General features: G+C 38.5%; 1 protein-coding gene across 2 annotated transcripts; it reads left to right on the top strand.

The window, feature by feature from the left end:
• Positions 1-304: 304 nt before the first annotated feature.
• On the top strand, positions 305-27,427 carry NAA50 (N-alpha-acetyltransferase 50, NatE catalytic subunit). Of its 2 annotated transcripts, none has more exons than XM_043999180.1 (5): positions 305-635; positions 20,898-21,031; positions 21,396-21,515; positions 22,352-22,418; positions 24,208-27,427. In XM_043999180.1, exons 1-5 carry the CDS (start codon positions 628-630, stop codon positions 24,386-24,388), a joined length of 510 nt encoding a protein of 169 aa, XP_043855115.1. In that variant the 5' UTR covers positions 305-627; the 3' UTR covers positions 24,389-27,427. The 2 variants fall into 2 exon arrangements, with proteins under 2 accessions (XP_043855115.1, XP_043855114.1); XM_043999179.1 differs by having other exon boundaries at positions 306-635; positions 20,895-21,031.

Here is a 27,427-nt window from a genome sequence, read left to right as displayed (position 1 = left end):
GAATAACCCAAATGCCCGGGAAAAGCAGGGGTGGGCTAGATCGATCCAGTCTCTTGAGAGAGCGGAAAGAAAAGGTAGAGGGAGGGACGGAGAGATCCGGATTCTACCGCTCCCTGCACGGCGGGCTAGTCCAACGAAAGCCGTCAGAGGGGGTAGGAGGCAAGGAGAGATGACTGCAGATGGTACAATCCAGGAGGCGGACGGTTTCCTAAGGGATCTGGGCTGGGGCGGGGAGAAGAAGGCGAGCGAGCGAGAGGAGGCGGGAGCAGCAAGGCTGCGTGCGCGCCGGCGCGCGCGCGGAGGGGGCGGGGTGAAAGGTCACGGCGGCGCGGCGGCGGGTCTTGGCTGGCTGGCGGGCAGGCGGGCTGGAGTGCTGCGAGCGGCCCCGTGTGCACATGTGGAGGAGCGGCGGCAGCCCCAGCCCCAGGGCAGCGGCCTGAGACGCCCCCGAAGGCCGCGGCGATCCCTAGCGAATCGTGCCCGGCCTCCAGCCCCGAGGAGGTGGCGGCGACGGCTGAGGAGGCGGAGGCCGGTGTGTGGAGTAGGGTCGCTCCCGGGCTCGGGGCGCGGCGGCGGCGACGGCGGCGGCGGGATCGGCGGTAAAGACGGCCACGGCAGGCGGGGAAGATGAAAGGGTGAGGCAGGGGCGCCTGGGCTGCCCTCCGGGGGGACGGCGGCAGCGGCGGCCAGGAGAAGGAGGAGGAGGAGGGTGGCGAGTGCGAGACGTGCCTCTCTCTGTCTCCGAGCCGAGGGAGGCAGCCTCGATGGCGGGGAATGAGGGAGCTCGGCCTGGCCCCGGCGGCCAGAAGAGCCCCGGGCGCGGGGCGAGGGGATACTAGAGGCCGAGGCGAGGAGCGGGGCCGGGGCCTGGGCCTGGGACGGGGCTGGGCCTCGGGGGTGCGCTGTTGGGGCGCCCCGGAAGGAGGGGGTCGCAGGCTGCTGCTTTCTGGCCGAGGGAGCGAGCTAGCCGCGGCCGCTTCCTCGTCGTCTCGGCACGGGCCCGGGCCGGCCGGCGTCGTCGCCCCGCGTGTGCCCCAACACCAAGCAGCCGAGAGGCAGTTGTGGGCAATGGCCCACCCGGCAAAGAACTTGGGCAGGAAGGGGAGCTCGTGGTTTGACCGGAGATTCGGGTGTCAGAGGCGGCGGCGGGGGGAGGAGAGCCCAGGAGGCCGGGGAGTGAGTGCCAAGTGCTTGAGGAAGTGGAGCGGGCGCTTCAGTAGGTGGAGCTCTTACCTCTCGCTGGGTGACCACCTACCTAACGCGGGGCCGGGGGCGCCCGCTTTGTCTGGGCACGAACCAAAGTTCGAACTCGGTAGTTTTCATGCGTCTGGCTGGGATGGCTCCAGGAGTTGCAGTTGGACAAAATGTTTCTCCTTTTGTCCTGATGAAAATGTTGCTGGGGTCAATTTAAAAAAAAAAAAGGCAAACCCCCCCCCCCCCCATCCCCAAGCAACAAAAAAGAAAATCCCAGAATACTTATATCGTAAGCTCATTCTAGAAGAGGTTGATTTTTTAAAATGTTGAATGAAGTCCTTCCTCGGAAGTAAAATCCAAAAATAGACTTTAGTAAAATGAAAGAAAGTTTGTGCTCATTTTTCGGGAGTTTAAAGGTTGTGGACCTGTGGTTTGGGGATTATAATCTAAACAGGTCTGGATCTATGGTTAAAACGAAGTACTAATCCCCATCCCCCCACCCGCTTTTTTTAAAGTAACCTAAGCAGAGTGGTCAGAATTCAGTCAGGATAAGGTGCTAACCTTTTAACATTGTTAAAATTGACCTACAGGGGATATCATAAGGTTCAGTGATTTAATTTAGCCTCAGTCTTGCTACACTTCCTTTTTCTTTTAAAAAATTATAACTCTGAAATTACTTATGATGGTGATTTGTTGATTTCTAATCGACTTCTTATAACCAAGTTAAAAAACATTTTGTCTTTAGGCAGAAGTTTTTCTTAGGGTCTTCTACAACTTCTGCCTCTACCTCCTACCGTTGTCCTTATTATCAGCCTAAGATTAAATGAGAAAAGATAGGTGTAAAGCTTTTTTCAAACTTTAAAGCTGTTATGATTAATCGGGCAACTACATTTTGATAAGAGTTAACTTAACAGCACGTTTATTGGTGCCCATGAAAATTTAACTAAAGGACACGATGGTGAGATGCCATTATTAATATCTTTTATCCCAAGAGGTGTTTTTTTTATCTGAAACCACTAATTAGCATAAAAAGTATGGGAAAAGTAGTGAACTTGTATTTTCTTTGGCACCTGAATTTCATTTAAGTAGTTCATTGAGTGACATAGGAACTATGCATGTTCCTCAGTCTTGTTTTGATAATTATCCTAGCATCATAAATTTCGATCTGGAACAGATCTTGAAGGCTTTCTAGTCCAGCTTTCTAATTTTTAAGATGAATAAATCTAGAGAGATTGTGACTTGCAGAACTAGAATTGGAACTCTTGACTCCAAATCCCTTCACTCTTTCTATTTCCTGTCTCTCCATTTAGGATCATAGATTCATATCTGGAAAGGGGCCTTAAAAACCACCTAACTTTTTGTATGTCATGGACTCCTTTGGCAGTTTAGTAACATTCAGAATAATGTTTGTTGCCTACACATGATTGACAGGAACCCCAAATTTCAGTTAGAGGTTAGTAAAAATAAAGATACGATTTTTTTTAACCCATCAAAGTTCACAGACCCTCTGAAATTGATCCATTCACTTGTGGACCCCACAATCTAATCTAATTAGATTACTGCAGCTATGGTTCCTGGTTGATTTGTATATGTGTATGAGTCTCTTTCCCATTCTCATATGAACTCTGTTAAGTTTCAGTTTTGTAGTTGTATGTCCAAACCTAGCACATTACCTACCTGGTAGATAGTATGAACTTAATAAATGCTTATTGATTTATGGATTCAATTCAACAAGTGTTTGTTAAGCCCCTGCAGTACCAGATAGGATGATGGGAATAGGGAATACAGAAACAAGAGTGAAATAGTTCCTGTTCTCAAGGAGTTAACCTTTATTGGGGAGGAGCATGCATACATCCAGGTAAGTGCAAAGTAATTGAGTACTAACAGGATAGCCTTCTTGTAAAAGACTTTGGTTCTCGAAGAGGACCATCACAGACGTCATGGTTTGCAGTGAATTGAATTTAAGTGAGGGAGGGCTGTGCAAGGTCACCAACCTAACTCTCCTCCAGAGCCATTTGGGTCCAGTGACAAGATATATATTAGAACAACTGGAGATGGCCCTGGATGTTTAAGACAATTGGAATTAAGTGATTTGCCCCACACATCTAGTGTCTAAGGTGAAATTTGAACAGGGGTTCTCCCAAATAAGGGGCAGTTGTCAGTGTAAAGAACTAATTGTTATTTGAGGTTTTTATGACTCCATCTTTTGGCTAGAATTTAAAAAACCTGGCCCAGCTCAGGCGCATTGCCTCGGCAAACGGAAACAGCACGGTGCTTCACCCAGTGGTTGCAGCTGGTGCTGGCACCTCACCTCATCACCATTCACCAACACCTACATGGACCTGGCAAAATTATAATGACTGGAAGCCCAGTGAGGGCAGTCATGTGACTTGTCAGTCAGGGCTGCCAGCCAATTGGCTTGGGGCTGTGTGTGTGGTCAGCCTGGGGTCTGCTGGGAAGAAGAAGGGAGGAGATTCAAAATAACAATTAATTCTTTACATTAGTTAGCTGCCCTTTGTATAAGATATAACTTGGACTAAGGCCCATGGAAGTTGTGGCTTTCCCAAAATCCCACAAGTGGTGACACAGGTGGGATTTGAACCAAAGTCTTTTGACCTTAAATTCAGTGTCAGAAAGTGATCTTTCAATTATACCCTGCTGCATCTTGGGAATTTTTTCTACAACTTTACATAGAGTAAGACTTTATTCTAGATAACTGATTTATCTGATCTTAAACAAAAGTGTGTCTGGAAAGTTCCCATTAAATAAGTACATGGGAGAAGTGCTTCAAGATTCTTTAGATTTTCATATGTGAAGAGTTGTGCTGACAAATACATACACTGTATACACTTTCTAATACCTTCCTTTCTCTTCACTTTCACCTAAGGCCTTTCTTAGCAGTCCATCACCCAATCCCAGCTCAGCAGAAATGCTGAATACTGCCTGCTCAGTTGTGTTGCAAACCTGCTGTTTTGTTATTCAGCTGTGTCCTGACTCTGTGACCCCATATGGAATTTTCTTGACAAGGAAACTGGAGTGGTTTGCCAATTTCTTTTTCAGTGGATTGAGGCAGACAGGTTAAGTGACTTGCCCAGGGACACATGGTGAATGTCTAAGGCCTGACTTGAACTCAGGTACTCCTGCCTGTAGGACCAGCATTCTATTCACTATACCAGCCAGCTGCCTCAAACCTGCTATGCCCGATAGAAAAATAGTTTGTACATAAAGCTCTTACTCATTTTAGGTCAGATCTTTCCTAGTTTATTATTTCACTTCTGGGACTCTCAAACCTGATCATAGCTGTGTATCAGTGTTAACTGTATTCATGAAGCAAGAGTAAATAACATCTGCATAGCTCATCCTCACCAGGTATTGCTCATGTGGTTTCAGTAATGTTTGTGAAGAAATACCCATAATCCTAGAAAAGGGAATGGAAATGATACGTTTGTTGGAAAGGGATGTGTAACTCAGCCAGACTAACCTCATATGCTATACCTAACCTAATGACTTGCTAAGCAGGGTTTTATTTTTGTTTTTGTAAATCCTAAAAAGATGTTTTGTTCTGGATACAGTAAGAGAAATAAGTGTCTTTCTAGTATACTGTGTTTGCATATTTGTTTGTGCCTAACCATCTGCCTATACTGTCTGAGACTAAAATAAGAAAAAAATTATATTCTCACCCCAACACACTTAATTTCTTCTGAAACAACCTTAATGCTGTCAGAGTCTTTTCCAGGCAGAACATATTTTGTTTTTACTAGAGCAAAAAGGGTTAAATTAAAGAAGTAGGATTTGGTGGGAAAGAGAACACGTGAATGAATATTCTTCTATCCTCTTCACTATGTTTCTCACTCTTTCCTTCCTTCATCTTTGGGGGCAGACTTGAGAAGTGGACTTGACTGAATTTGCACTATGACTTTTCAGGTTACTGACTTGAAAAGTGAAATAAAATTATAATCTCCCATCATGTTCTTGTGCTTCAGTATCTATTTTACAAAACAAACATTTGCTAAGGGGAGAAAGGCTAAATTGAGAGTTTGCTTGATATTGGTAAATGGTAATGAAAAATCTTAGATTTAATGGCAAACTTCTTGGAACATAGTTGCCATTTTCTAACCCTACCCCAAGCAAGATGGACAGAAATGCAGCTTGCTATATACGTATCCCCACCTCCACATTGCTGTTTTTAACCCTTGCCAAGTAAAGTGAAAACAACCTTGAGATCCTGGGGAAACTTTATGAAATATACTATTTAATTCAGTGCAGACAATAATTCCTAAATATATAGTGACTTAAATGTAATCTTCATATATCAAAATCCTGTTTCAAACTGAAGTTCAACAAAGTGTTTTGTCAAATAGGTATTTTTCCTCTAGCTCCTCAGGAAACACTGAAGTAAATATTCTAGAAAGGGATAAACAGAAAGGACAGTGGTTTTCATCCCTAATGGCTTTTTCTCCTTGTTTACTGAGTGGAGAGAATAAATTCTTCAATATTTAGCACTCATCTAACTAAGATGTATTAGTCTGGTAGCTATATTTATTTTCCCTTACACATACTTAAGACTCCTTTTCTGTCTGTTTCTAGTGTTCATAAATAGAATGTATACACAGCTATTGTAGTTTCTTTTCCTTTCCTACTCAGCGTATGGGCTCAATGTTTTTTTTTTTTTTTTTAGTGAGGCAATTGGGGTTAAGTGACTTGCCCAGGGTCACATGGCTAGTAAGTGTTAAGTGTCTGAGGCCGGATCTGAACTCAGGTCCTCCTGACTCCAGGGCCGGTAAATAGTATATTTCATATCCACTGCGCCACCTAGCTGCCCTCAATGTTTTTTTACTACAGTGGGCTCTTGACTCCAACTGGATCATTATCAGGAAATTTTAAATTTGAGAGTGGTCGGGTAGGCAGGTGATATAGGTACTGAGTAGTGTACCAACATTTCTTCTGTCACTTATTACAATTTATTGAAACCTAAGGATAGTATTATATATCATGAGTTTTAAAACTTATGGGAAAAATTTATTAAAAGCAAGTTAAAGGAGAGATTCACACATTATTATGTTAAACAACATGAGAATAATTTTCATGCAGACTGTTGTATGAAAACTGGACAGATAAAGAAAATTTACATTGTTAGCAAAAGCTAAGTAAATGTTTTAGTCATTTATACTCATCACTGTTCAAATGCAGAGAGATAATTTTCATGGCTCATTTAGCTTTAACTTTTGATATGTCCATAGTTGGTGGAGAAGAGCAAAGGCACAGTCCATTCAGTTTATTACAAAGTGAATATAAAGAAATATAATTTCTTGGATAATTCTAACAAAATTTAGTTGTTCGGGTCTTCCCTCCCCCCCCCTTTACAATTGTATTTTATTTTTTCCAGTTACATGTAAAGATAGTTTTTGACATTCATTTTTTGGTAAGATTTTGAGTTCCAAATTTTTCTCCCACTTCCTGCCCTCTCCAGGACAACTAGCAGTCTGATACAGGTTAGACGTGTACAGTCATGTTAAACATAATTCCACATTAGTCATGTTGTGAAAGAAGAATCAGAACAAAAGGGGAATACCACAAGAAAGAAAAAAAAGTAAAAATAAAATGCTTCAATCTGCATTCAGACTCCATCAATCTTTCTCTGGGTTTAGATAGCATCTTCCATCATGAGTCTTTTGGAATTATCTTGGATCATTATATTACTGAGAAGAGCTAAATCTGTCAGGGTTGATCATTGCACAATGTTGCTGTTACTGTGTACAGTGTTCTGGTTCTGCTCAGTTCACTCAGCGTTGGTTCATATATGTCCAGGTTTTTCTGTTATCTGCCTGTTCATTCCAATACATTCCTTTACCACAATTGGTTCAGCCATCCCCATAATTTACAATTCTTTGCCACCACAAAATGTTGCTTGGGTTTTTAAATCTTATTTTAGTGACATCCACGAAGGAAAAGATAACAAAACTGTAGGCTTCATTACTACTAAATTTAAGGATTGAATTGTAAGAATTTGGGGTGGAAAAGACCTTAGAAAAGGTATAGGTCAGGCCTTTCATTTTATAGATGAGACTAGTGTAGGGAAAGTGACTTTTTATTTTTTATTGGAATAGTATGAGGAAGTGATAATAAATGCTTGCACAAATTGGGGGGGGCGGGTATTTCAATTACTTCTATTCCTTTGGCAAAATTGGGGAGGCTACTTTTCTTTGCCAAATTTTGCTCATGAGGGAGAAATTATAAGTGCTGAGCATTGAACAAGATAGTCTTACATGGTTTATGCCATTGCCACCATGATTATGGTGTTTCTGCTGCCCTGAAGACATGACAGTCTAAAAGTCTCTCAGGAGACAGTGTTCAGCACTACTGAAATCAGGTCAAAATAGTTTAGGTGACTGAATCAGATTCAAGGTAATCTAGAGAGATGGGAAAAGAAAGGTAAACATTATAAGGGGGGGGGGTGGTTAGGGTATATAAGCATCACTAGCTTGGATCATACTTTAGAGCCTACAAATGTTACAATCTTAATGTTATATGATGTTCCAATTTATAAAACAGCCTATTTCCTGGACAACGTACACCATTCTTGAATTTTATTCATGGGATCATAGAGTTAGAAGAGACCTCAGAGGCCTAGCTCTCTGGTCCAGTCTCCTCATTTTATAGATGAGGCAACTGAAGCCCAGAAGTGACTTCCCCAAGGCTACACAGGTAAGTCAGAGGCAGGCATATCAGTATATAAAAGAGGTATACGTAACCTTTTACTTTTCTTTTTTTTTTTCTTTTCTTTTTGGTGAGGCAATTGGGGTTAAGTGACTTGCCCAGGGTCACACAGCTAGTAGGTGTTAAGTGTCTGAGACTGGGTTTGAATTCAGGTCCTCCTGATTCCAGGGCTGGTGCTGTGTGTTCTATACACTGCGCCACCTAGCTGCCCCATACCTTTTACTTTTGCAAAATTTTTCATGGCCCCCAAATTCAGTTATATGATCCATAGTTTAAGAATCTAGATCTAGGCCAAGTCAGAGATTCTAGTCTGGAGGAAAAGAGATCTCTCCTTAGACCTAGGTGGCTTTTGATATCATTAATCTTCTAATCTGTGTCTTCTCAGACTTTACATACTATTCTATTTGGATCATCCTAGGCACTTATATTTTTACTTATACTGTGTTTTTGTCTTATTAGATTATAAACTTCTTGAGGGCAGGCTATCTTATTTCATTGTTGTATCCTTAGCACCTATCACAGTGCACTGTACATCATATATGTACCTAATAAGTATACAATGCTTTGAATTTGGGTCAGGGCATTTATTATTCTTTTTAGTTATAAGCATTTAACATACCATAAATACATAAGAATATATTTTTATAATAACCTAAACATTCCAGTATTTAAACCCTAAATGAAGAAATGTACAGATTATCATCCTTTCTCAGATTAGTAGAAACAGCCAGGGAATGTGAAATCAGATCAGGCAGGACAAATACTTTATTTTTCCACCTGCCAGTGAGTGAAAAAGGAAAGAGGAGGAGGTTGGGAAACTATTATCCAGTTAAATAGAGTAGTATGTTGACTCTGTTAATAAGGAAAGGATATTAAGCCTCTACTATAAAAATTTTAAATTTACTTCTAGTCTTGTAGGAAAAGACATTTGAATACAAAAAAGAAAGGTGTGTTTGTTGAATGGCGTTTCTCAGGTAGAAATGTAGTCAACTGCAGTGTACATTCGAGAAAAGTCTCACATGTAAGACATTTTAAAGCTTCAGAACCATTCCTTTGACTGTTACTCTTAATTCTTACAGGGGTTGAAAAATTTTCCACTGAGTTCAGTTTAGAACTAAAATTTGTTAGAAAAATTATTTCTGTTTGGTACATTACTAGTGTCAAAAAAACCAACTAATGATTAAAATTACTTTTTTATAAATCTAAGTGTTTTCATAATCGTAATTGAATTTAAATAAAGTTGTGTTGTTTTCATATGGTGTTTTAGTCTGTCTTTCATTTCAGGTTCACTAGGTGGACTACAACGAACTAAGTATCTACAGTATTATATGTGCAAGACATAACAAAACATTCTTTATAAAGAATGTACTTCGAGTTTAATCTTTTTTGGACTCGATATTTATACATCAATATTTGCAGTGAAGGGTAATGTGGTTCAGCATTTACCAAGAAGTAAAGATATCTTATTGTAAAGTGTAACACTCATTTGTAATCCTCAGTCAGGAGCTCTTAAGATCCTTGCAGATCCTCTTTCCTAAATGAGCAATCTATTGCGCTTCAAAACCTTTAATTTCTGAATTATATAATAGATTCCATGGGGCATATAATGTAGTCATGTAGTCCAGAGGTGTCAAACTCTTGGCCTTGGGCCACCATAACCACCAAGTGCTATGGGAACCAGATTAAAATGTAAAAATTTAACAAAATAAATAAAAATGCAACACAGCATAGATGTTAATTTGTGGTTTTCTAAGTCTAATGTTCAGTGGATCCTTTTGGGGGAGGTGGCAGACCACACCTACATAGCTCAATTGTTTTTTGTTTTTGTTTTAAATTAGACCTGTGATTTATTGATTTAAGAAACACCTATAATGTGGATTGGCAGTTCTGATACTTTACAATCTTAGATTGCCTGGACACAGAGAATTTAAGTGACTTGTCCAGAGACAGGCTGCCAGTATGTGTCCAAAGCAAAGACGTAATACATACCTGACTCTCCACTACACAGCACTGCCTTTTCTTTTTAAATACTTTTTTTGGGGGCGGGACAATGGGGGTTAAGTGACTTGCCCAGGGTCACAGCTAGTAAGTGTCAAGTGTCTGAGGTTAGATTTGAACTCAGGTCCTCCTGAATCCAGAGCCAGTGCTTCATCCACTGTGTTACCTAGTTGCCCCCTCCTTTTTTTCTTAATGATAACAGATTTGGTTTCCAACCAAATAACTCCAAGATAGTTATCACTGTGAAACAAAAAACAGAATCTCCTAATGTTTGTCTTTCAGCTTTGACCAAGTTGCCTGTGTGTCACAATCCCTAGCATTTTGGGAAATGTGGGCAGATGGTCTTTGTCCCTATTCCCTTTATGGATGGGTACCTTTTTATCTTTTAATTTATCTGGCAGCTTTTCCCAGTTCTAATAATTCCAAGTTAAGTCAACAAACATTTATTAGGAGTCCTCATATGCCTTTTCTAGGTCCTCATCATCTTGTCTGAAGATTATTGCATTTTGGCTAGCCTTTCTTTAGTCACTTCTCTTAATTACCTTTTTCTTTAGAAATCAAGGGTTTGATTTAAAATTTTTCATTTGAAACTAGTGATAGTTCTGAGCCTTTCCCAGCCTCCTATGTTGTATGCTTTTCCCCCTAATGAATTCTGGTGGGTTTGATAAGGTGTATCCCAAGGTTAGCTTCACTACTGATTGCCCTGGGCTTAGTAAGCACTAAAACAATATCACTTAACTGGTTTTCATCTCTGCTGATAATTTGCATACCTAATTATGCCTCTCCTGGGGTTCTGACCCTAGATTCCAAAGTTGCTTCTGTAGAGGTGGCAAACATGCAGCCAGGGGCAGCGTTCTGCCCACAGCTCTCAAATGTAGCCTGAACCTATCTGATTTTAATGTTAGTGTATGAAAAAGAAATAGATAAATGTGTAATTTCTTTTCTAAGCCAGTATGCACCACATAGAGATCCTAGTGTACAGGTTAGTGGCACTCATTTCTATTTGAGTTTGATACTGCTTGTCTACTAGTACTTCCTAATCCTGATTCCTGTCCCTTCTCCCCAGCTCTTTTCAATCCACTGCTATTACTCACTCTGCCTCTAATTTTTGTGTCATCTTAAGCCAGTTACTTAACCTTGGGACTTAGTTTCCTTATGTAATAACAATAACAATAATAAGTGACATTTATATACATTTATATTCTGGTCCTTGTAACAACACAGATAGACTGCAAATGGTGAAACTTAGGCCAAGGTTAAATGACTTGCCTAAGGTCTGAGAGCTAAGCCAAAACTTGAGCCCAGTTTATCCTCTTTTTTATTATTCGGTGCTCTTTTCATCATAACAAAGATGCCCACCAAATAAAGGATTATCCTTTGAATAATAAAGTTTCATTCTGTCATTTTCGCTTTCAGGGCTCTCTATATCATGGTTTTCTTATGCTTATCCACCTATAAGTTTCAATGTGCATCCTTCAACTCTGTTCAGAATGGTTTTCTCCAGCTGGAAAATCAGGTTTAGCATGCTGAGGATATGGCTAGTATTGTGCTTAGTTTATTACCTTGGAGTGGTGTGTGCAAGGAGACCTGCCAATTTGAGGAGCATATCTAGGACAATGTGACTGAAAAGTATGTATGAGGCCTTAAGAGTGGCATTAGTTGGAAAGGATTCACCATAAGGCACAAAAGTTTGGAGAAAGGTTCAAGGGTGGGGAAGAAACTACATAAGCAATTGGGTTATTAGTGAAAATATAACTATGGTAGGATACAGATGGAAAGATTAATATAGGTTTGACCTATCAGCCTTAACTTCCAGGATAAAGTTTTAATTTTGTCTTTGTGGCAAAATACATTTTATTAAGTATTATTTTCCAAATCATAGATTTAGAGGTGCAAGGGAATTTAGAGATTCATTATCTCATAGAATTCATGGGAAGCTGAAAATAAAAATATGTTGAGTTTTTAATAAATTTTTTAAAAATTTCTTTTTCATCAACAAGCCTCCCCCCATCTCATTTCTTTGCCCATTGGGGGAAAACAGTAAGAAACTTTGTTTTAAAATTCCAACGTTGACCGTGTTCAAGAATATATCTTATGTTACATATTGAGACCCTATCTTTACTGTCATGAGTTGGGTAGTTATATCGTCATTGCTTTTCTGGAATTATGGTTGGTCATTGCATTCCTCTGAATTCTTTCAAAGTTTTTAGTTTTTACAGTTTTGTAACTGTATAAATTATTCTCCTGGTTCTGATAATTTCCCTATCAGTTCATGCAAATCTCCAGTTTTCTCAAAAACAATCATTTTAGGGCCCAGCTAGGTGGTGCAGTGGATAAAGCGCCGGCCCTGAATTCAGGAGGACCTGAGTTCAAATCTGGCCTCAGACACTTGACACTTACTAGCTGTGTGACCTCGGGCAAGTCACTTAACCTTCATTCCTCCCCCCCCCCCCCCAAAAAAAAAACCGGAAAGAAAAAAAATCTTAATTTCTTATAGCACTGTATAATTCCATTATGTTCGTAATACTGTAATTTGTTTGACTCTTCCCCAGTTGACGGATCCCTCTTACTTTGTAGTTCTGTGCTACTACAGAAAAAGAGCTTCTGTAAATATTTTTGGAGATGTGATTTCCTTTTTATTTGCTCTCTTTGAGATATGTGCCTAGTAGTGGTATCAGTGGGTCAGAAGGTTTAATTTTTATGGAATATCAGCATTTTATGATCTTTTAAATTATTGCTGCCTAAAGACCTTGAATAAATATATTTTCCCAGTTATGAGTATAATTGAGATTACAAGGTTCTTCACTTGGGTTCTATACTATTTTTATTGAAAGAATTAATCAGCACCCTCTACCTAGTACTTTTTTTGAGAGTTACCTGAGGCTGATAAACTGCTTTTTAGGCACAGAAATGGCCATACTATAAGACAGTTAGGTTTTCTAATAAGACAGATCCCATTGTCTTTTTTCCAGTACTTAGACAAATTAAAAGATTGAATCTTCTCATACCAACTCTTGACCTCCTTCAATTTCTGCAAAATATTAGCTCTTATCCACTGCCAAATTAAACTTCTTCCTTGTGTTGTATGAAAAGAAGCTTAATATGTAAATTAAGTTTTTATTGACTTTGGTTTTATATGCTATATTATAGTTCTTTTTATTTTGACTATTTCTTGAAATAAGAGACCCATTAGGTTAGAAATGCCTTAAACATCTTTATTGTAATTTATTTTCCCCATACTTAGGAATAATGTAAGAATTTCATTGCTTTTTTAGTTATCAGATTTCCAGTGCTAATTGAGTTGGCTGTGGTCATTTAATTCACCACCTGAGGTTGCCGTCTAATATTTTACTGTTTCAGAGAATCTTAAATTTGAAGATTCTGATGACTTTAAAAGTAGTTAACTGGAGGCGAAGTGGATAAAGCACCAGCCCTGGATTCAGGAGGACCTGAGTTCAAATCTGGCCTCAGACATTTGACACTTACTAGCTGTGTGACCCTGGGCAAGTCACTTAACCCCCATTGCTCCACCGCCCCCAAAGTAGTTAACTTGAGTGCTTAAGAAAAATCTAGTTTGCAGATTATAAGAAGTCATTTGTTAGGGAGCTTTTGTGTCCTTTTCTGTGTCTGCTCTTGTGTATAATATACTTCTTGATACCTGAATCAGAATCCATCTTATTTCTATCCTGTATGCTAATTTTTATTTTCCTCTAGTATCAGAGACAAATCACCATTATTGCCCTCTTTGCTGTCATTCTTTCGATATAATTTAGTTTTTTCTGTTCCATAGACGGTTAGAGTTAAGGGGGTGGGGGGCAGGTTCTGACACAGCTTTCCACCCCCAATCTACCATTATACTAAGGAAACTGAGATAAAGAGAAGTTATAACATGTAGAAGGTAACAGTAATTTATGCATCTTAATTAGAACCAAAGTCTCTTGGTTCTTGATTGAATGTAGTTGGACACTGCATAATACTGTATACAGAAATTTTTCATCAGGAAAGAAACCAAATGGAAGAATATTATGAATAGAGCAAATGGAAGAGAACTTACTAAAAGTAACTGTTAGCAAATGAATTAAAGTCTTAATTTAACCATAAACAGCATACCTTAAAACCCTATTCTTTTTTCCTGTGTAAAGTTTGTATCACATTCCTATCTCATTCCTTAGTTGTCAGTGTGTTGAAACACTTTAAAATACCTGAAGCATATTCTGAGATTTAAAAGGTCAAGGAGCATTGCAGTTACTTATATATAAAATTTACGAACACATGATTCTCTATAAAAAGGCCTGTTATATTTCATAAATCCAAGAAATAAATGCCTTTCTTTTAGAGAGTTGGAGACAATATTAAAGAAAGAAAAAATACCTTATCAGAAAATGGGGCAAATGGAGTGGTATCTCCATGTAGAAATAATTCTTGCCCCATTACGGTGTGCAGGTGTGTTGATCTTTTTAGTTACTGAACAGGCTATTTATATAGTGAATTTTGTCAGCTTCCTGGTGTGTAGGGCAAGAATGCCTCCTGTCTTCCTAACTTTGTACATTTACTCCTCTCAAGTGATTATAAGATCCCATTTAGGACTCTGCAGTATTCCATGAAAATTGGAAAAGGAGCATTACATTGATTAGTGGGTATTATTTTTCTCTTTTGATGAAGTACATATCATTTCCCCCAAACATCTGTTATCCTGTGCTCTTTTAGAAATATGGACAATTGATCCCCTTCACTATTATCTTCTACAGCACAAAGCTCTCTGTATATGAGATATAGTCCGGCTGTTCTTTCTGTCTGGTTTTCTTGAGTGCTATTTGTCCTTCCTTGTAGATAGGCACAAGAGCTCTGGGAGTCACAGTATACCCAGATCACTGGTCCTGCTTCCACCCCAACCATCACAGTCATTCATCTGGGGAGTCAGCACTGATGGAGAAGGTGCCAGTCGTCTCCACCCACTGACGCTCATGAGACAGGCAAGCCAGCCTCAATGAAGCTGTAAGGCACCTTGAAAGAGACTGGAGTCAGCAAGTGTTAGGCAAGTCAGGTCACCACAACCACCTCCGCTGCTGTCTCCTGGGAGCCTGATGGAAACAGCAAAGAATCCCAAACCCAAGAGACTGGGAATACCAATCCTTCTAGTTCAGCCATCATCCTGGGAAACAACCTCTGGGGAGATGCAGCCTGGCAACTGTTCCTGTAGGTGCTCTAGTCATAGCTATAAAGACTTGAAAAAGAAAGTTTTTGTCATCACAGTTCTTTGAACCATTTAATGGTTCAACATCAGAAACTGATGTTATTTTATCAGTGGAAATGACATTAAAGAAGAGGCATTACTATTTGCTTTGTGGTTGTGCCCTAAGATTGGTGGGATCTTTCCGTCTGACTTGCTGCTTAAACCTTCCATCTGTGTTGTCTCCCTCATTAGAATGTGAGTTCCTTGAGAGTAGAGACTAGTCATCTTATTTTTCTTTTTGTATTCCCAGCATTTAGCTTCGTGCTTTACTCTTATTTATGATGCTTTATTTATTGATAGCATTTTAGGGACTCTGGTGTTAAAATCTATATATATGGTAGTTGGAAGGAAGTTACTGACATTTTTCTGTTTTCCTTCCACTTTCATTCTTCTTCTTTGGATGAGGCAATTAGGGTTAAATGACTTGTCCAGGGTCTCACAGCTAGTAAGTGTCAAGTGTCTGAGGCCAGATTTGAACTCAGGTCCTCCTGACTCCAGGACTGGTGCTCTATCCACTGCACCACCTAGCTGCCCCCAGATTTTGTGATTCTTTGTTTTGTTTTTGTGGGACATTGAGGGTTAAGTGACTTGCCCAGGGTCACACAGCTAGTAAGTGTCAAGTATCTGAGGTAAGATTAGAACTCAGGTCCTCCTGAATCCAGGGCTGGTGCTTTATCCACTGTGCTGCCTAGCTGCCCCCAGCCTCATTCTTTACTATCTTACTGATCTTAGTTATGCTCTAATCAAACTTTCTACAAATTTGCTTTTCCTTTTGAGTGATATTATTTTAAGATATTGTTATTCATAATCTTCCACTATTATCTTCTAAAGCTTTTTTTTTTTTTTGTGGGGCAATGGGGGTTAAGTACTTGCCCAGGGTCACACAGCTTGTAAGTGCCACGTGTCTGAGGATGGATTTGAACTCAGGTATTCCTGAATCCAGGGCCAGTGCTTTATCCACTACGCCATCTAGCTGACCCCACTATTATCTTCTATGAGATTCTGCAAAAAGGGCTTAAATTCTAAGCCAGTGTTGTCCCTAGCTTTCAGATTTTTATGCTTGTCAAGAATCAAGTGTTTTGCTATCAGGAAGTTTCTAGACTCTTTTGGTCTCCTCACCAGAGTTGCTGATTTGTATCAGTTAAACGTTTTTAGGAAATGGTAACAGTCTTTGTCATTGTATCTTCTTTTATCCATTTTCCATTTTTCTCCACTGGTAGCGTATTTAAAATGCTTCAATTAATATGCCATTATCTGTTGGGTCTTTTTCTTTTTCTTTTAGTTTGGTGTTGTTTAACCTTGATTTTAAGAAATTAATGGTGTATGTGTGTATATATACATACAAACAGCTAATTTTCTAAGTGACTCTTACATTAGTAGCTAGTCGCTTCTGTCATGAGATAGTGTCAGTTTTTATTTTTTACATTGTTATTTGTGGCTCATTTTGTTGAATCTCTCCTGACTCTTCTCAAAGAATGAAAGTACTCGGTTTGTCTAGGTATGAGGTTTCTTTTGGGTTTGTTTTCTTCTTAAGCTACATCTTTTTTTTTTTTTTCTGTTCTTCCCTATGCCCACCTTTAGCATTTAAGTTTTGGAGAATTAAAGTATTTGTGGATTTTTGTTTGAAGTATCTTCATGAATTACTTTTAGAATTTCCTTACCTCTTCCATCTCTGAAACAAATGCTTGGTCATAAACTAGAATTATCCTCACGATGGTGTGGTCTTTTTACCAATGAACATCATGAGTATTATTTCAATATGAGGTGACAAAGTATCTCATGAAATAATGACGTTTCTTATTGCCTTTGAAAGCACATTAAAACCTAGTCCAACTGACTTATATGTTTCTCCATGGAAAATCAAGCAAACTTTCAATTTATCTGCAGCTTCTTTTTCTTGTAGCACAATGACACAGTTGATGCAGCTCCTCACTGCTCAAAATCTCAGGTTTATAGTACCAACAATTAATGTAATGTTTATAGATGGTCAAAACCCTAATTCTTAAACACCCCCTGTTCCTTTTCTTTAACTGACCCAGTTACTGGAGAATTGGCTAAGGAGTGACCCCAGGACCAATGGCCATTTTATACTTTTTAATGTTTGTTGTTAGGGTTGTCATGGCCAACGAATTCATTCTTTAGTGACCTGCCTTGTGTTGATAAACCTCTCTGTTCAACACTAGGCTGCTCCTCGAAAAGGAGATCACCATCTATTATTGCTCAGACTGTACAAAACCTTGCTGGTGTGGTGGAGCCCGACAGAGCTTGTACTTGGCCTCAGTCACCTCTGTCCTGTGAGCTGTCCGAGTAGGACTGTGTGAAGCATCACAGCTACACCTATGCTAAGTAAATAACTTTGGGGAAATGGTGGCCTGAATCCAACAGACTCTTCCTGGGGGTCAGATTTCTGACTAGATAATACTCCTGTTCCTAATTCCAGCAGAACAAAAAGAGAAGAGGGGCAGTGGGAGGCAACCCACAATTCTGATCTTTCTCATTCACTTGTCACTAGGGATTGTGCCATTTTCAACCCTTTACAGTAAATTGAAATACAGTTTGGTAATCCCAATCGAGAAATTTAGGTATTTTTATTTCTGTATTGTCAGTATTCTAAAGAGTTACTTCTTTGCGTTTTCATAAAAGTCTTCAAAGAAAAAGATTATGTAAAGTCATTTTAAAGACACATTTACTGGTATAATCTATAATGCTTTATGCATTAATTTGGATTCTTAGCAATTCTGAGTTAGCTTAGCCAGTGAAATTTTTTGGATGCTTATTGCCAGATAATGCTTTAAAAAAATAATTTTCAAATGTCAGTTACCTTTTGAGTTGTGCCTTTAATGTAGCATGATCTGTTTGCTAAGGTATATTTACAAGGTGATGATACTGCTCTGCTATATTTAAATACCCACAGGCTTAAATTTGAGCCAAGTGATCAGTTACAGAAGTATCTATTTCAATCAGACCTCACTCTCAGGGAACTATATTTGAAGTTGGATTTTGCTGATGAGATTCTGTGTAATAAGCACGTCTAAACAACCTCTGGTGTTCTAATGATGAGAAAGCTTTATACTATCTACTTTCTACAAACATCTATTCTATAACACTTAAAGATTGTCCTGTCTTCAGGGTTACTTTGTCCTTTCTGCTCAGTTTTCTGGTTAGCCTCTCATGATGTTTTTATTCACTCTACCTGTCAAGAAGTTCTAAAACAAAAATATTCTTGCTGAAATGGAGAATAGCTAGTCTGTTTTTTCTCTATAATATTTCATCTATTTAGAGACTGGTTAGGTATGTAGTGGCCAGCCTAACAAATGGACTATGAATTTTTCTTATTTCTTTTCTTTTCTTTTTTGGTGTTTGTTTTTTTTGTAGGCAATGGGGGTTAAGTGACTTGCCCAGGGTCACACAGCTAGTAAGTGTCAAGTGTCTGAGGCCGGATTTGAACTCAGGTCCTCCTGACTCCAGGGCTGGTGCTTTAACCACCCTTATTTCTTTTGATTCGTAACGGTGGTAAGAAAGCCATGGGCACAAAGCAGTGCATTTTTTTTTTTTCTTAGAAGAGATCTAGGTTGGGGGCAGCTAGGTGGCACAGTGGATAAAGCGCACCAGCACTAGATTCAGGAGGACCTGAGTTCAAATCCAACCTCAAACACCTGACACACTAGCTGTGTGACCGTGGATGAGTCACTTAACCCTCATTGCTCTGCCCCCCCCTCCCCCCAATAAAAACCAAAAACAAAGACAAGGCAACAAACAAACAAAAAAGAAGAGAACATAGGTTCAGATGCTAGCTTAGCTTTGTGACCATGAGCAAGTCATGTAACCTCTTTGAAGGCGTTAACTCCTGTAAAATACTTGAAACATACCTCACAGGTATAAGGTATAAGGCTATATTGTAAGTCTTGAAAAAAATATTTGTAAATACAATAGTGAATAGTGAGCTGGGGAGAGAATAGTCATTTAATGGGTCAATGTCATCTCAAAAGAGAAGGTATCTCTTTTGGAGTGCTTCCCAGGGAGGGCTCTGTCGCTTTTAAAATTATTATCATTATTATTTTTTTAAGTGAGGCAATTGGGGTTAAGTGACTTGCCCAGGGTCACACAGCTAGTACATGTTAAGTGTCTGAGGCTGGATTTGAACTCAGGTACTCCTGACTCCAGGGCCGGTGCTTTATCCACTGCGCCACCTAGCTGCCCCATGGGAATTTTTATTTTTCTGAATGAGGAGAGAGTTTCTTCCTCTTTACCTCTTCCTGAGCAACCATTTTCTGACCAGATTTGCCTTTTGTGGAAAGTTATGGGGGAAAGGTAGAAAAGATGAGTACAATAGGATTTTGTTGCAGTGTGTTCGTGTTATTGGTATGAGGCAACATTTTGTTGTGATATGTCTGTACATAACAAAGTCTTTCACAAGCTCTAGCAGGATCTCCGACACTGGAAAAGCTTTGAGTATAGTTCTAGCAATAGTTTTTGCTTCTAGAAAACCGTTATAGTGAAGTATGGAAAGACTTAGTACCACTTGGTTGACCTGGACCCTCAAAAAAAAAATACAAAATGTCATATTGTATGCAACTATTGTCTGCTTCTGCAATGATGATGGATTGAATGAATTAATATATAACTAACTAGCTTTGAATATTGGACTTATTAAGATTAACTAAAAGTCAGGAAATTAATCATAATGAGAAGTTAATGCCATGATCATTTGTTATTTTGAGATGCTTCCTTTTCTCTGGTCTTCTGGAATTGCTACTTCAAGAAAAGTCCCCACCCCACCCTACCCCACCCTGCTTTATCCTTAGCCAGTGTTCAAAAACTATAACTATATTCAAGTAAAAGGAATTTGTTTGGGGATAAGGTGGTCAGAGTGAGGAGTAGAGAAAACAAACCGGTTTAAAGTTTGACAACAATTTTAAGAGAAATGTGAAGAGTTGGACATGACTAAAACCACTGAACAACAACAAAAATCGGTATTTCAGCAATATTCCTTCCCAACAGCCTGTCATTTTTTTTTTTGACCACAGTCACTGTCAAAGATTATCTACTAAACTGTAGAGGGGTTCTGATCTACGCTATTAGGAGAACCTGTTGTTGCACATAGATAAAATATTAAAATACCCCTTCCTGATTTTAACTTGTATTAACTTGATACCTGAAAAGTTGCAGTTTTATTCTTTGATTTCTGCCTTTTGTTGTCAGTTGTGTTAATTATTTTGTTCATTACTTTTCGATGGATTGTTCTGTTATAGTGGCAAGTTTGTGAAGTAAATGAATATTTTGTTGTTTTGTCTTCGATTTAAAATTAGGCTGAAAAAAAATGTTTCACTGAATACAAAATATTACCAGGCTGTCATTGTTAACTACTTGTGCCCCGGACAATATTTATCTTGTTATAATAGCAATGACATAGTTCTACTTTTCCTCTAGAGCCTTTATTACTTACCATGACTACTTGCAAACAATTTATTTTGGTGGTGATGTTTTAAATAATTGCACGTGTGTAACCTATATTTGATTGCTTACCACCTCAGGGAGGAGGGGAGAAAAGGAAGGGGATCGAATTTGGAGCTCAGCTTTAAATAAAAATGCTTACTTTAAAAAAAGTTTATGTTGAGTCTTTTCTCAGGGAGGAAAATAGGAATGAAAGTTCATTATTCATGTAGAAGTTGGTCGCTTTTGGCATGGTATTAAAGTGGTAACCAGTAATTGTCATTTGTGGGGGTATTGAGCACATTTTGGTTTGTTCCAGTAGCCGGATCGAGCTGGGAGACGTGACACCACACAACATTAAGCAGTTGAAGAGGTTAAACCAGGTCATCTTTCCAGTCAGCTACAATGACAAGTTCTACAAGGATGTGCTGGAGGTTGGCGAACTAGCAAAACTTGGTATGTAACTTATGTTTTATTGATATTTTTGACATCGAAATCTTAGAATTGTGCACTTTTGTACAAATAGATTCCATTGTGATTTAGTTTAACAAAGATGGACTTTGATAACAGAGGCAGCATGGTTTAGTAGATAAGGAGAACTTTAGAGTCAGGAAGACTTGGCTTCCAATCTGCTCTGATGATACCAGCTGTCATCATGGGTATGTCTCTTACCCACACAGGAATTCCCTATAGTGATATGAAATTGTAGTTTCTAACCAAGAAGACCAAAGAACTACTGATAGGGGAAGGGGACTGATTAATATTTACTTAGCTTTGTCTGTTGAGCCTCACACCTTTGTTCTTTTATCCTTTCATGCAGCTTATTTCAATGATATTGCAGTGGGTGCAGTATGCTGTAGGGTGGATCATTCACAGAATCAGAAGAGACTTTACATCATGACACTAGGATGTCTGGCACCTTATCGAAGGCTAGGAATAGGTAATTTTTTTTTTTCATTCTCCTGAAAGAAACTTAAACATATTGCCTTCTTTTCCTGACACATCTTGGTATGGGGGTGGGATGCTATTTGTAAAGCAATTTTTTTCTCCCCCTTTGGACAAATGTTCAAAGAGAATACAGGTCTGATAGGTCAGAGCGAGACATAATTAGTATTGTTAATATATAACTTTAAGGCATAATGCTTTGTCTTATTTTTAATTCACATTCAGAGGATCTCATTTGAAATTGTAGCTTAATCAGTCAGCTGATTGTGCATTTCATTTAGTCCTGAATGGAAATTTTGCTTTTGGTGAATTGACTGTGATATACCAAACACAAGTTGGTCTTATGTTACTTTCTCCTTTATTTTTTCTGATAGTTCTTCATTAGGGGAGAGACCTATAGAAAGTTGTAATCCTAGTTTTTTAATGCACTTAGTCCCCGTGGTTGCAAATCTAAGTTCTTGAAACGTACATTTCTGTGGCATTTTTCTTAATAAATGTAGGTGTCTATCTTACCAATTTCATTAGAAGGTATTAGAAAAATTGGGGAACTATAACTGATCTCTTGAATTCTTATGGGTAATACTATTCAGGGTTTGGGGGATTGTTAGCTAAAAATCTGATTGGTTTTTGAGGGAGTTGACACATTTAAGAGGAAAGTTAAGACTGGAACTCAAACCTGTGAGCTTTCAAAATCTATTTGGGATAAAATTAGTCTTACTTCCAGTTTCCCAAAGTGAGGCTATTTAATGTGCATCAGGGTAGGTTACAAGGGTTGAAATTGTGATTTTGTTTCAATAAATAGATTTTAAAATGTATTTCACTTATTTATAGGAACTAAAATGTTGAATCATGTCTTAAACATCTGTGAAAAAGATGGCACTTTTGACAACATCTATCTGTAAGTAAATTATTTACATGTCCTCCTTTAAAGAACTACCATGTTGGAAATGATAGTTTACTATTTATGTAATGATTTTCATATCTTAAAAGTTCTTTTATGTGTATTATTTTTATTATTCCTGTTTACTAGATGAGGGAACTGAAACAATGAAAAAGCTCTTTATAGATTGCTAGAGTGGCAAACTTTGTTTCATTCAAGATTTTCACTGACCTTGAGGCATCAGTGATCAAAGATTTGAGGTTCAGCTGATAGGAGATATTTTGTTCTTACGAATTGTTTTAGAAACTCAAGACTGGATGAAACTACTTGTTAACATTAAAGAAAATCAAGAGTAGATGGAACTTGCCTAGAGACCTGTCAAAACCTGTTTCTGAAATAAGATTTTCCTTATTTCCAGCTTTTTCTTTTTTTTTTCTTTTTTTCTTTTTTTAATTGTGAAGCTATTTAATGTCATTCAGTAGGGGAAAGGGAATGGAAAAAGTTTTTTTTCCCCCCAAGAAATATATATTTACCAAAATAAGAATAAAGATTTAAGAGCTTGAAGATGCAGTTTACTTCTCTCCCCAGTTCCTAGTATTCTTGTTCTCATTAGTGAGGTTACAGCATCAGTTTTTATAGCCTTTGTGAACCAACTAGTTGTGCCCATTTCCATACCTGTACTCTTTTTGTTTTTTGTTTTAGTACTTTTGAAAAAATAATGCTATCATTTCCCAATACCCTTCCTTTGTAATGAAAGGGTTTTTTGGTCACTTTTAAGCTGTTCCTATCACCTTTATTTCAGAATGTATTCCTCTGCCTTCCCATATAAGCCATCTTGTGATTAAAAAAAAAATTAAGGGTAAATAGAAGATAAAATGAAAGGCAAAACTTAACTGAAATATTAGCCAAGTCTGATGGTATATGCCGTGTTTCACACTTAAAGGTCACAGCCTCTGCAAAGAGAGAGGGACACATTTTGTTTTTTCTTTGGCATTACATTGTTGTCATTATCTAAGCTATTTTCCTGGTTCTGCTTATGTCACTGCATCAGTTCATATAAATCTTCCCATAATTTTCTGAATTAATCATTATCTTTTCTTATAATTCAGTAATATTCCTATGCAGACCTGTAATCAGTTTGTTTAGGAATTCCTCTTTCAGTGGTATCTCTTTTGTTTCCAGTTGGTGCTACAAAAGGTATTGCTATGGTTTTGCTGTAAATTGTATCCTTTTTTCCCCCTATAACTCCAAAATGCTGTCCACAGTGGTTGGTCAGATTCATAACTCCACTATTACTTTGTTATAAATTGGTGTTGCTGTTGCAGTCAGTGTCAAGCTAGAATTCTAGGCTCTCTTAATCCAAAATTTCCTTACCAGTTCCCTGACCTTTGTAACTTCAGAACAGATTTTATTGTATCCCCTAACTTCAACAAGCCTATGAAGGTGTTAAGTGCAGATTCACCATCACTATCATAAAAAAATGTAAAGTTAAGCCTTACTAATGGTCTTTTATATATAAATACACACACACACACACACACACACCATTTTTACCTATTTGATTTTGGGGGCGGGGCAATTGGGGTTAAGTGACTTGCCTAGGGTCAAGTGTTAAGTGTCTGAGGTCGAATTTGAACCCGGGTCTTCCTGACTCCAGGGCCAGTGCTCTATCCACTGTGCCACCTAGCTGCCCCTACTACCTATTTGATTTTGAGACAGTTGTATAGACAGCTGTGGGCTGGCAGCTATTGCTGTTCACGGAATCTATTCTTCTGAGTGTTTTTCATGATATCCTTTTGTACTTTAGGCATGTCCAGATCAGCAATGAGTCAGCAATTGACTTCTACAGGAAATTTGGCTTTGAGATCATTGAGACGAAGAAAAACTATTACAAGAGGATAGAACCGGCGGATGCTCATGTGCTGCAGAAAAACCTCAAAGTTCCTTCTCTTGGCCAGAATGCAGACGTGCAAAAGACCGACAACTGAACAAATTACGAATGAACTTTCTTGCACTTGCTTGTCGCCAAATAAAAGAGAGGCCCTTTGATTTCTCTTCCCTCCCCCTTTTAGAAGCTTTTTTCCCCTCCTTAACCTTTTCTTCCTCTCCTTTGTTCCTTTCCCTCCAAAATTTTAATACTTCTTCCAAGGACTGTAAAATTAATCATGTTTGGGTTTTTTGTTTGTTTGGGGTTTGTTTGTTTGTTTTTTGTTTTTTGTGGTGTTTTTTTTTTTTGGTGAGGGTGGGGTGGGTAAAGAATGGAAGAGGTGTCTTATCTCTTTAGTTTTACAGTTGGAGGGGAATAGGTGGTCCTTAAAAAATTGGATGTCATAATTTCAGATTTACTTTTGAGTGATTTTTATGTCCTGCTTTCACATTGAAGGGCAGATATTAACAAATTGTTTGTGTATTTCTCTTTTCTCCTCCCCCACCCCCCCAAAAAATAGCAATATCTTGTCCTCTAATTCACAGACAAGTTTTGTGTGTTTGTGGTGTTTGGGATTAAAAAAAAAAAATCTGTGGGATACATAATCCCCATAAACATTGCCTTGCACTCCACCTTTCAACCCTTCTGAGATATTTCTCAGGAGTTTGGAGCATTGTTAACCCTGTAAGAAATATTAAGCTTGATCCTTTTTTTTAAAAAGCAAATATTTCCCCCTAATCCTTGAAAGGGGGTGAAAAGTGTTACGTCCTTTGGTCTCAGTATTTCTTGAGTTAAGCTTCTCTGCTTTTGCTGATGAGCGGACTGGTTGTCTTGCAGGCTTATAGTGGCATTAATTATTTCTGGTGTATGTGGGCTGCTGAGATGTTAATGAAGTTCTTACATCCCAGCTAGTATGTACTGTGTTCCTTAATCGACCTGAAAGGTTTGGTGTGACTTGCTTTCCTCCTGTTTTCTGCAAACACCCTGTCTGCTTCTGGAACCCTTAACAGCGGTCAGTTCCAGCCTTGTAATTGAGGAGAGACCCTTGTATAAGTCAGTCCTAAATTAACCTGGGTGCAGGTACTTGGGCTTTTAAGGGACTGCTCATCACTTTATTCAGAATATCTGAAGTGAGGCTTAGATGGGCTTATGCATAATGATCTGTGTGTTTGTCAGCTTTTATTCCCCTTTCTTAAAATTCAGCTGATGCAGACTCCTAAGCCTGTGGCCACTGGGATATGAGGTGCAGGGCAAAGAATGTGTGCAAATAATTGTTCTGAGAATTATATCACGGGGATCCTATGCTTATCCATAACCTACCAGGAAACATCCCAAATTTGCTTACACCATGTGCCTGCCTTGTTTTCGTTACAGGACATTAGGGAATGGAGGTGTTAAACGGGTTTCTACTCTTGAAAATTGTTCTCTCAGAAGGTGTTAAATAATGCAGATGTCACTGTGACTGCCTCTGCCCATTGAACTGGTTTAATGCCATATTTTATGGCATGTAAAAAGAGGGTATTGACTGGTTGACTAATACATTACTTTTGTGCTAACCAAGAGCTATAGGAAATAGGTCTATGAAAGTTAGAAATGCACATGATTTCATGCTTCCCTCTCATGATCCTACCCTTCATATATTTTAATTTTTAATTTTGAGTTGCCAATGTTGATGCCTAATAATGCAAATGTTATTTAGACTCTTGGAGATATAATACATAGGGTTTGAACTGTTTGTCCTTTGTTTTTAAGGATACAATCAAATTATATTTTTGTCCTTTTATGTAAAGTTTTTACACATTTGAAGAGGTGACAGATTCCACATGTCCTTTGTCACACATTTCGTAGCCATCTTACTTCTCAAGAGATACTGTATGAAATCATAACTTTCTTCATCTAGGATCATCTTGGGTGCCATAATTAAATGCTACCAAAAAGGGAGGTCCTTAATGAGTGTAGTGATTCTAGTTATTTTCCACACTGGATATATCTACAAATGAGTTCCTGATCCACATTCTACAGCAACTTAAAGCTAAGCTGTGCATAGAAGAGGCCCTAATTTTCATATGTAGATGAAATTCAGATTATGGTTAAGAAAACTGTGTTTGAGTTTAAAAAAACAAAACACAACACCCTTCAGATCGCAAAACTTAAGGTTTTTTGTAAGCTTCCAGAATTCAGTATAGGTTGTAATATGTATATGACTAATCTGAAATCACTTTACTTCCCATTTCTAAAACCACTTATAGTGAACCATCATTACTCCTGTGAATGTGTCCCTAAAAGTGGTTATTGAAAAACTATATCAAAGAGTAGCTGTTTCACTGTGAACCACAAGTACATATTATATAAAGGGAAAGAAAAAACCCAGTTTAATATATGGGTAACATCTGGTAGGGACACACAGTTGTGGTTTTCCCCCCTAACAATAATGGAAGGTTTAATCTGAAAGCTCTCATAATAGAAAGTTTTGAAGGAAAGTAAAGGGTAGTAATGGTCATGTGACTGGCATTGATGCCAAATTTGGTATCAAATTTGAGAGGAATATGAGAGAAAAGAAAGTGAAGAATGGTTCTTATGTGTTAGTGAGGTCAACAGGAGACTGAAATGCAGTGTCCAGTATGGAACAATTATTTGAGTATGTAGTAAAATTTCATTACCTCTGGTGTTTTAGGAAAGGAGGAATCCCATTAATTGGAATACTACAAGAGAAAACATCCATTAGTGCTTTAACAATTAAAACTTTATATAGGATCTTAATCAACAAAGTTTCCATGGGGAAGAGCATGCAAAGAAAATCTATGCAAATAATAACATTCATCTAGAGAGGTTGTTTGTAGGGAAAGTTCTCAAATTTTCCCAGCAGCTTGGTCACCAGTTAAAACAATGAAGAATATGTTGTCCATACACAGAAATACCAGGAAACTGTACTGTGGGGCAGTGGGAAAGAAAAGCTCCCTCATTTTTGGGGAGGGAATATCTTTTTAAAAATACTTAAGTGGCTGAGTTTACTTGGTGCAGTTAAGGATTAAACCTGTCAATTTTAACATGACATTGCTGTTACATCTGAAATAAACTTAAGTGATGTTTTGTTCTGGTA

This window comes from Dromiciops gliroides, chromosome 3, assembly GCF_019393635.1.
Source record: "Dromiciops gliroides isolate mDroGli1 chromosome 3, mDroGli1.pri, whole genome shotgun sequence".
NCBI classification, from domain to species: Eukaryota; Metazoa; Chordata; class Mammalia; order Microbiotheria; family Microbiotheriidae; genus Dromiciops; species Dromiciops gliroides.
Note: the sequence above shows the minus strand (reverse complement) of the source record. Positions and strands in the feature narration are given on the sequence as shown.

Excerpts from the sequence above, each read along its gene's own strand:
- NAA50 (XM_043999179.1), top strand. Across the intron at positions 21,032-21,395 it reads TGGCGAACTAGCAAAACTTG|CTTATTTCAATGATATTGCA; the intron begins GTATGTAACTTA and ends CCTTTCATGCAG. Across the intron at positions 22,419-24,207 it reads ACTTTTGACAACATCTATCT|GCATGTCCAGATCAGCAATG; the intron begins GTAAGTAAATTA and ends TTTGTACTTTAG.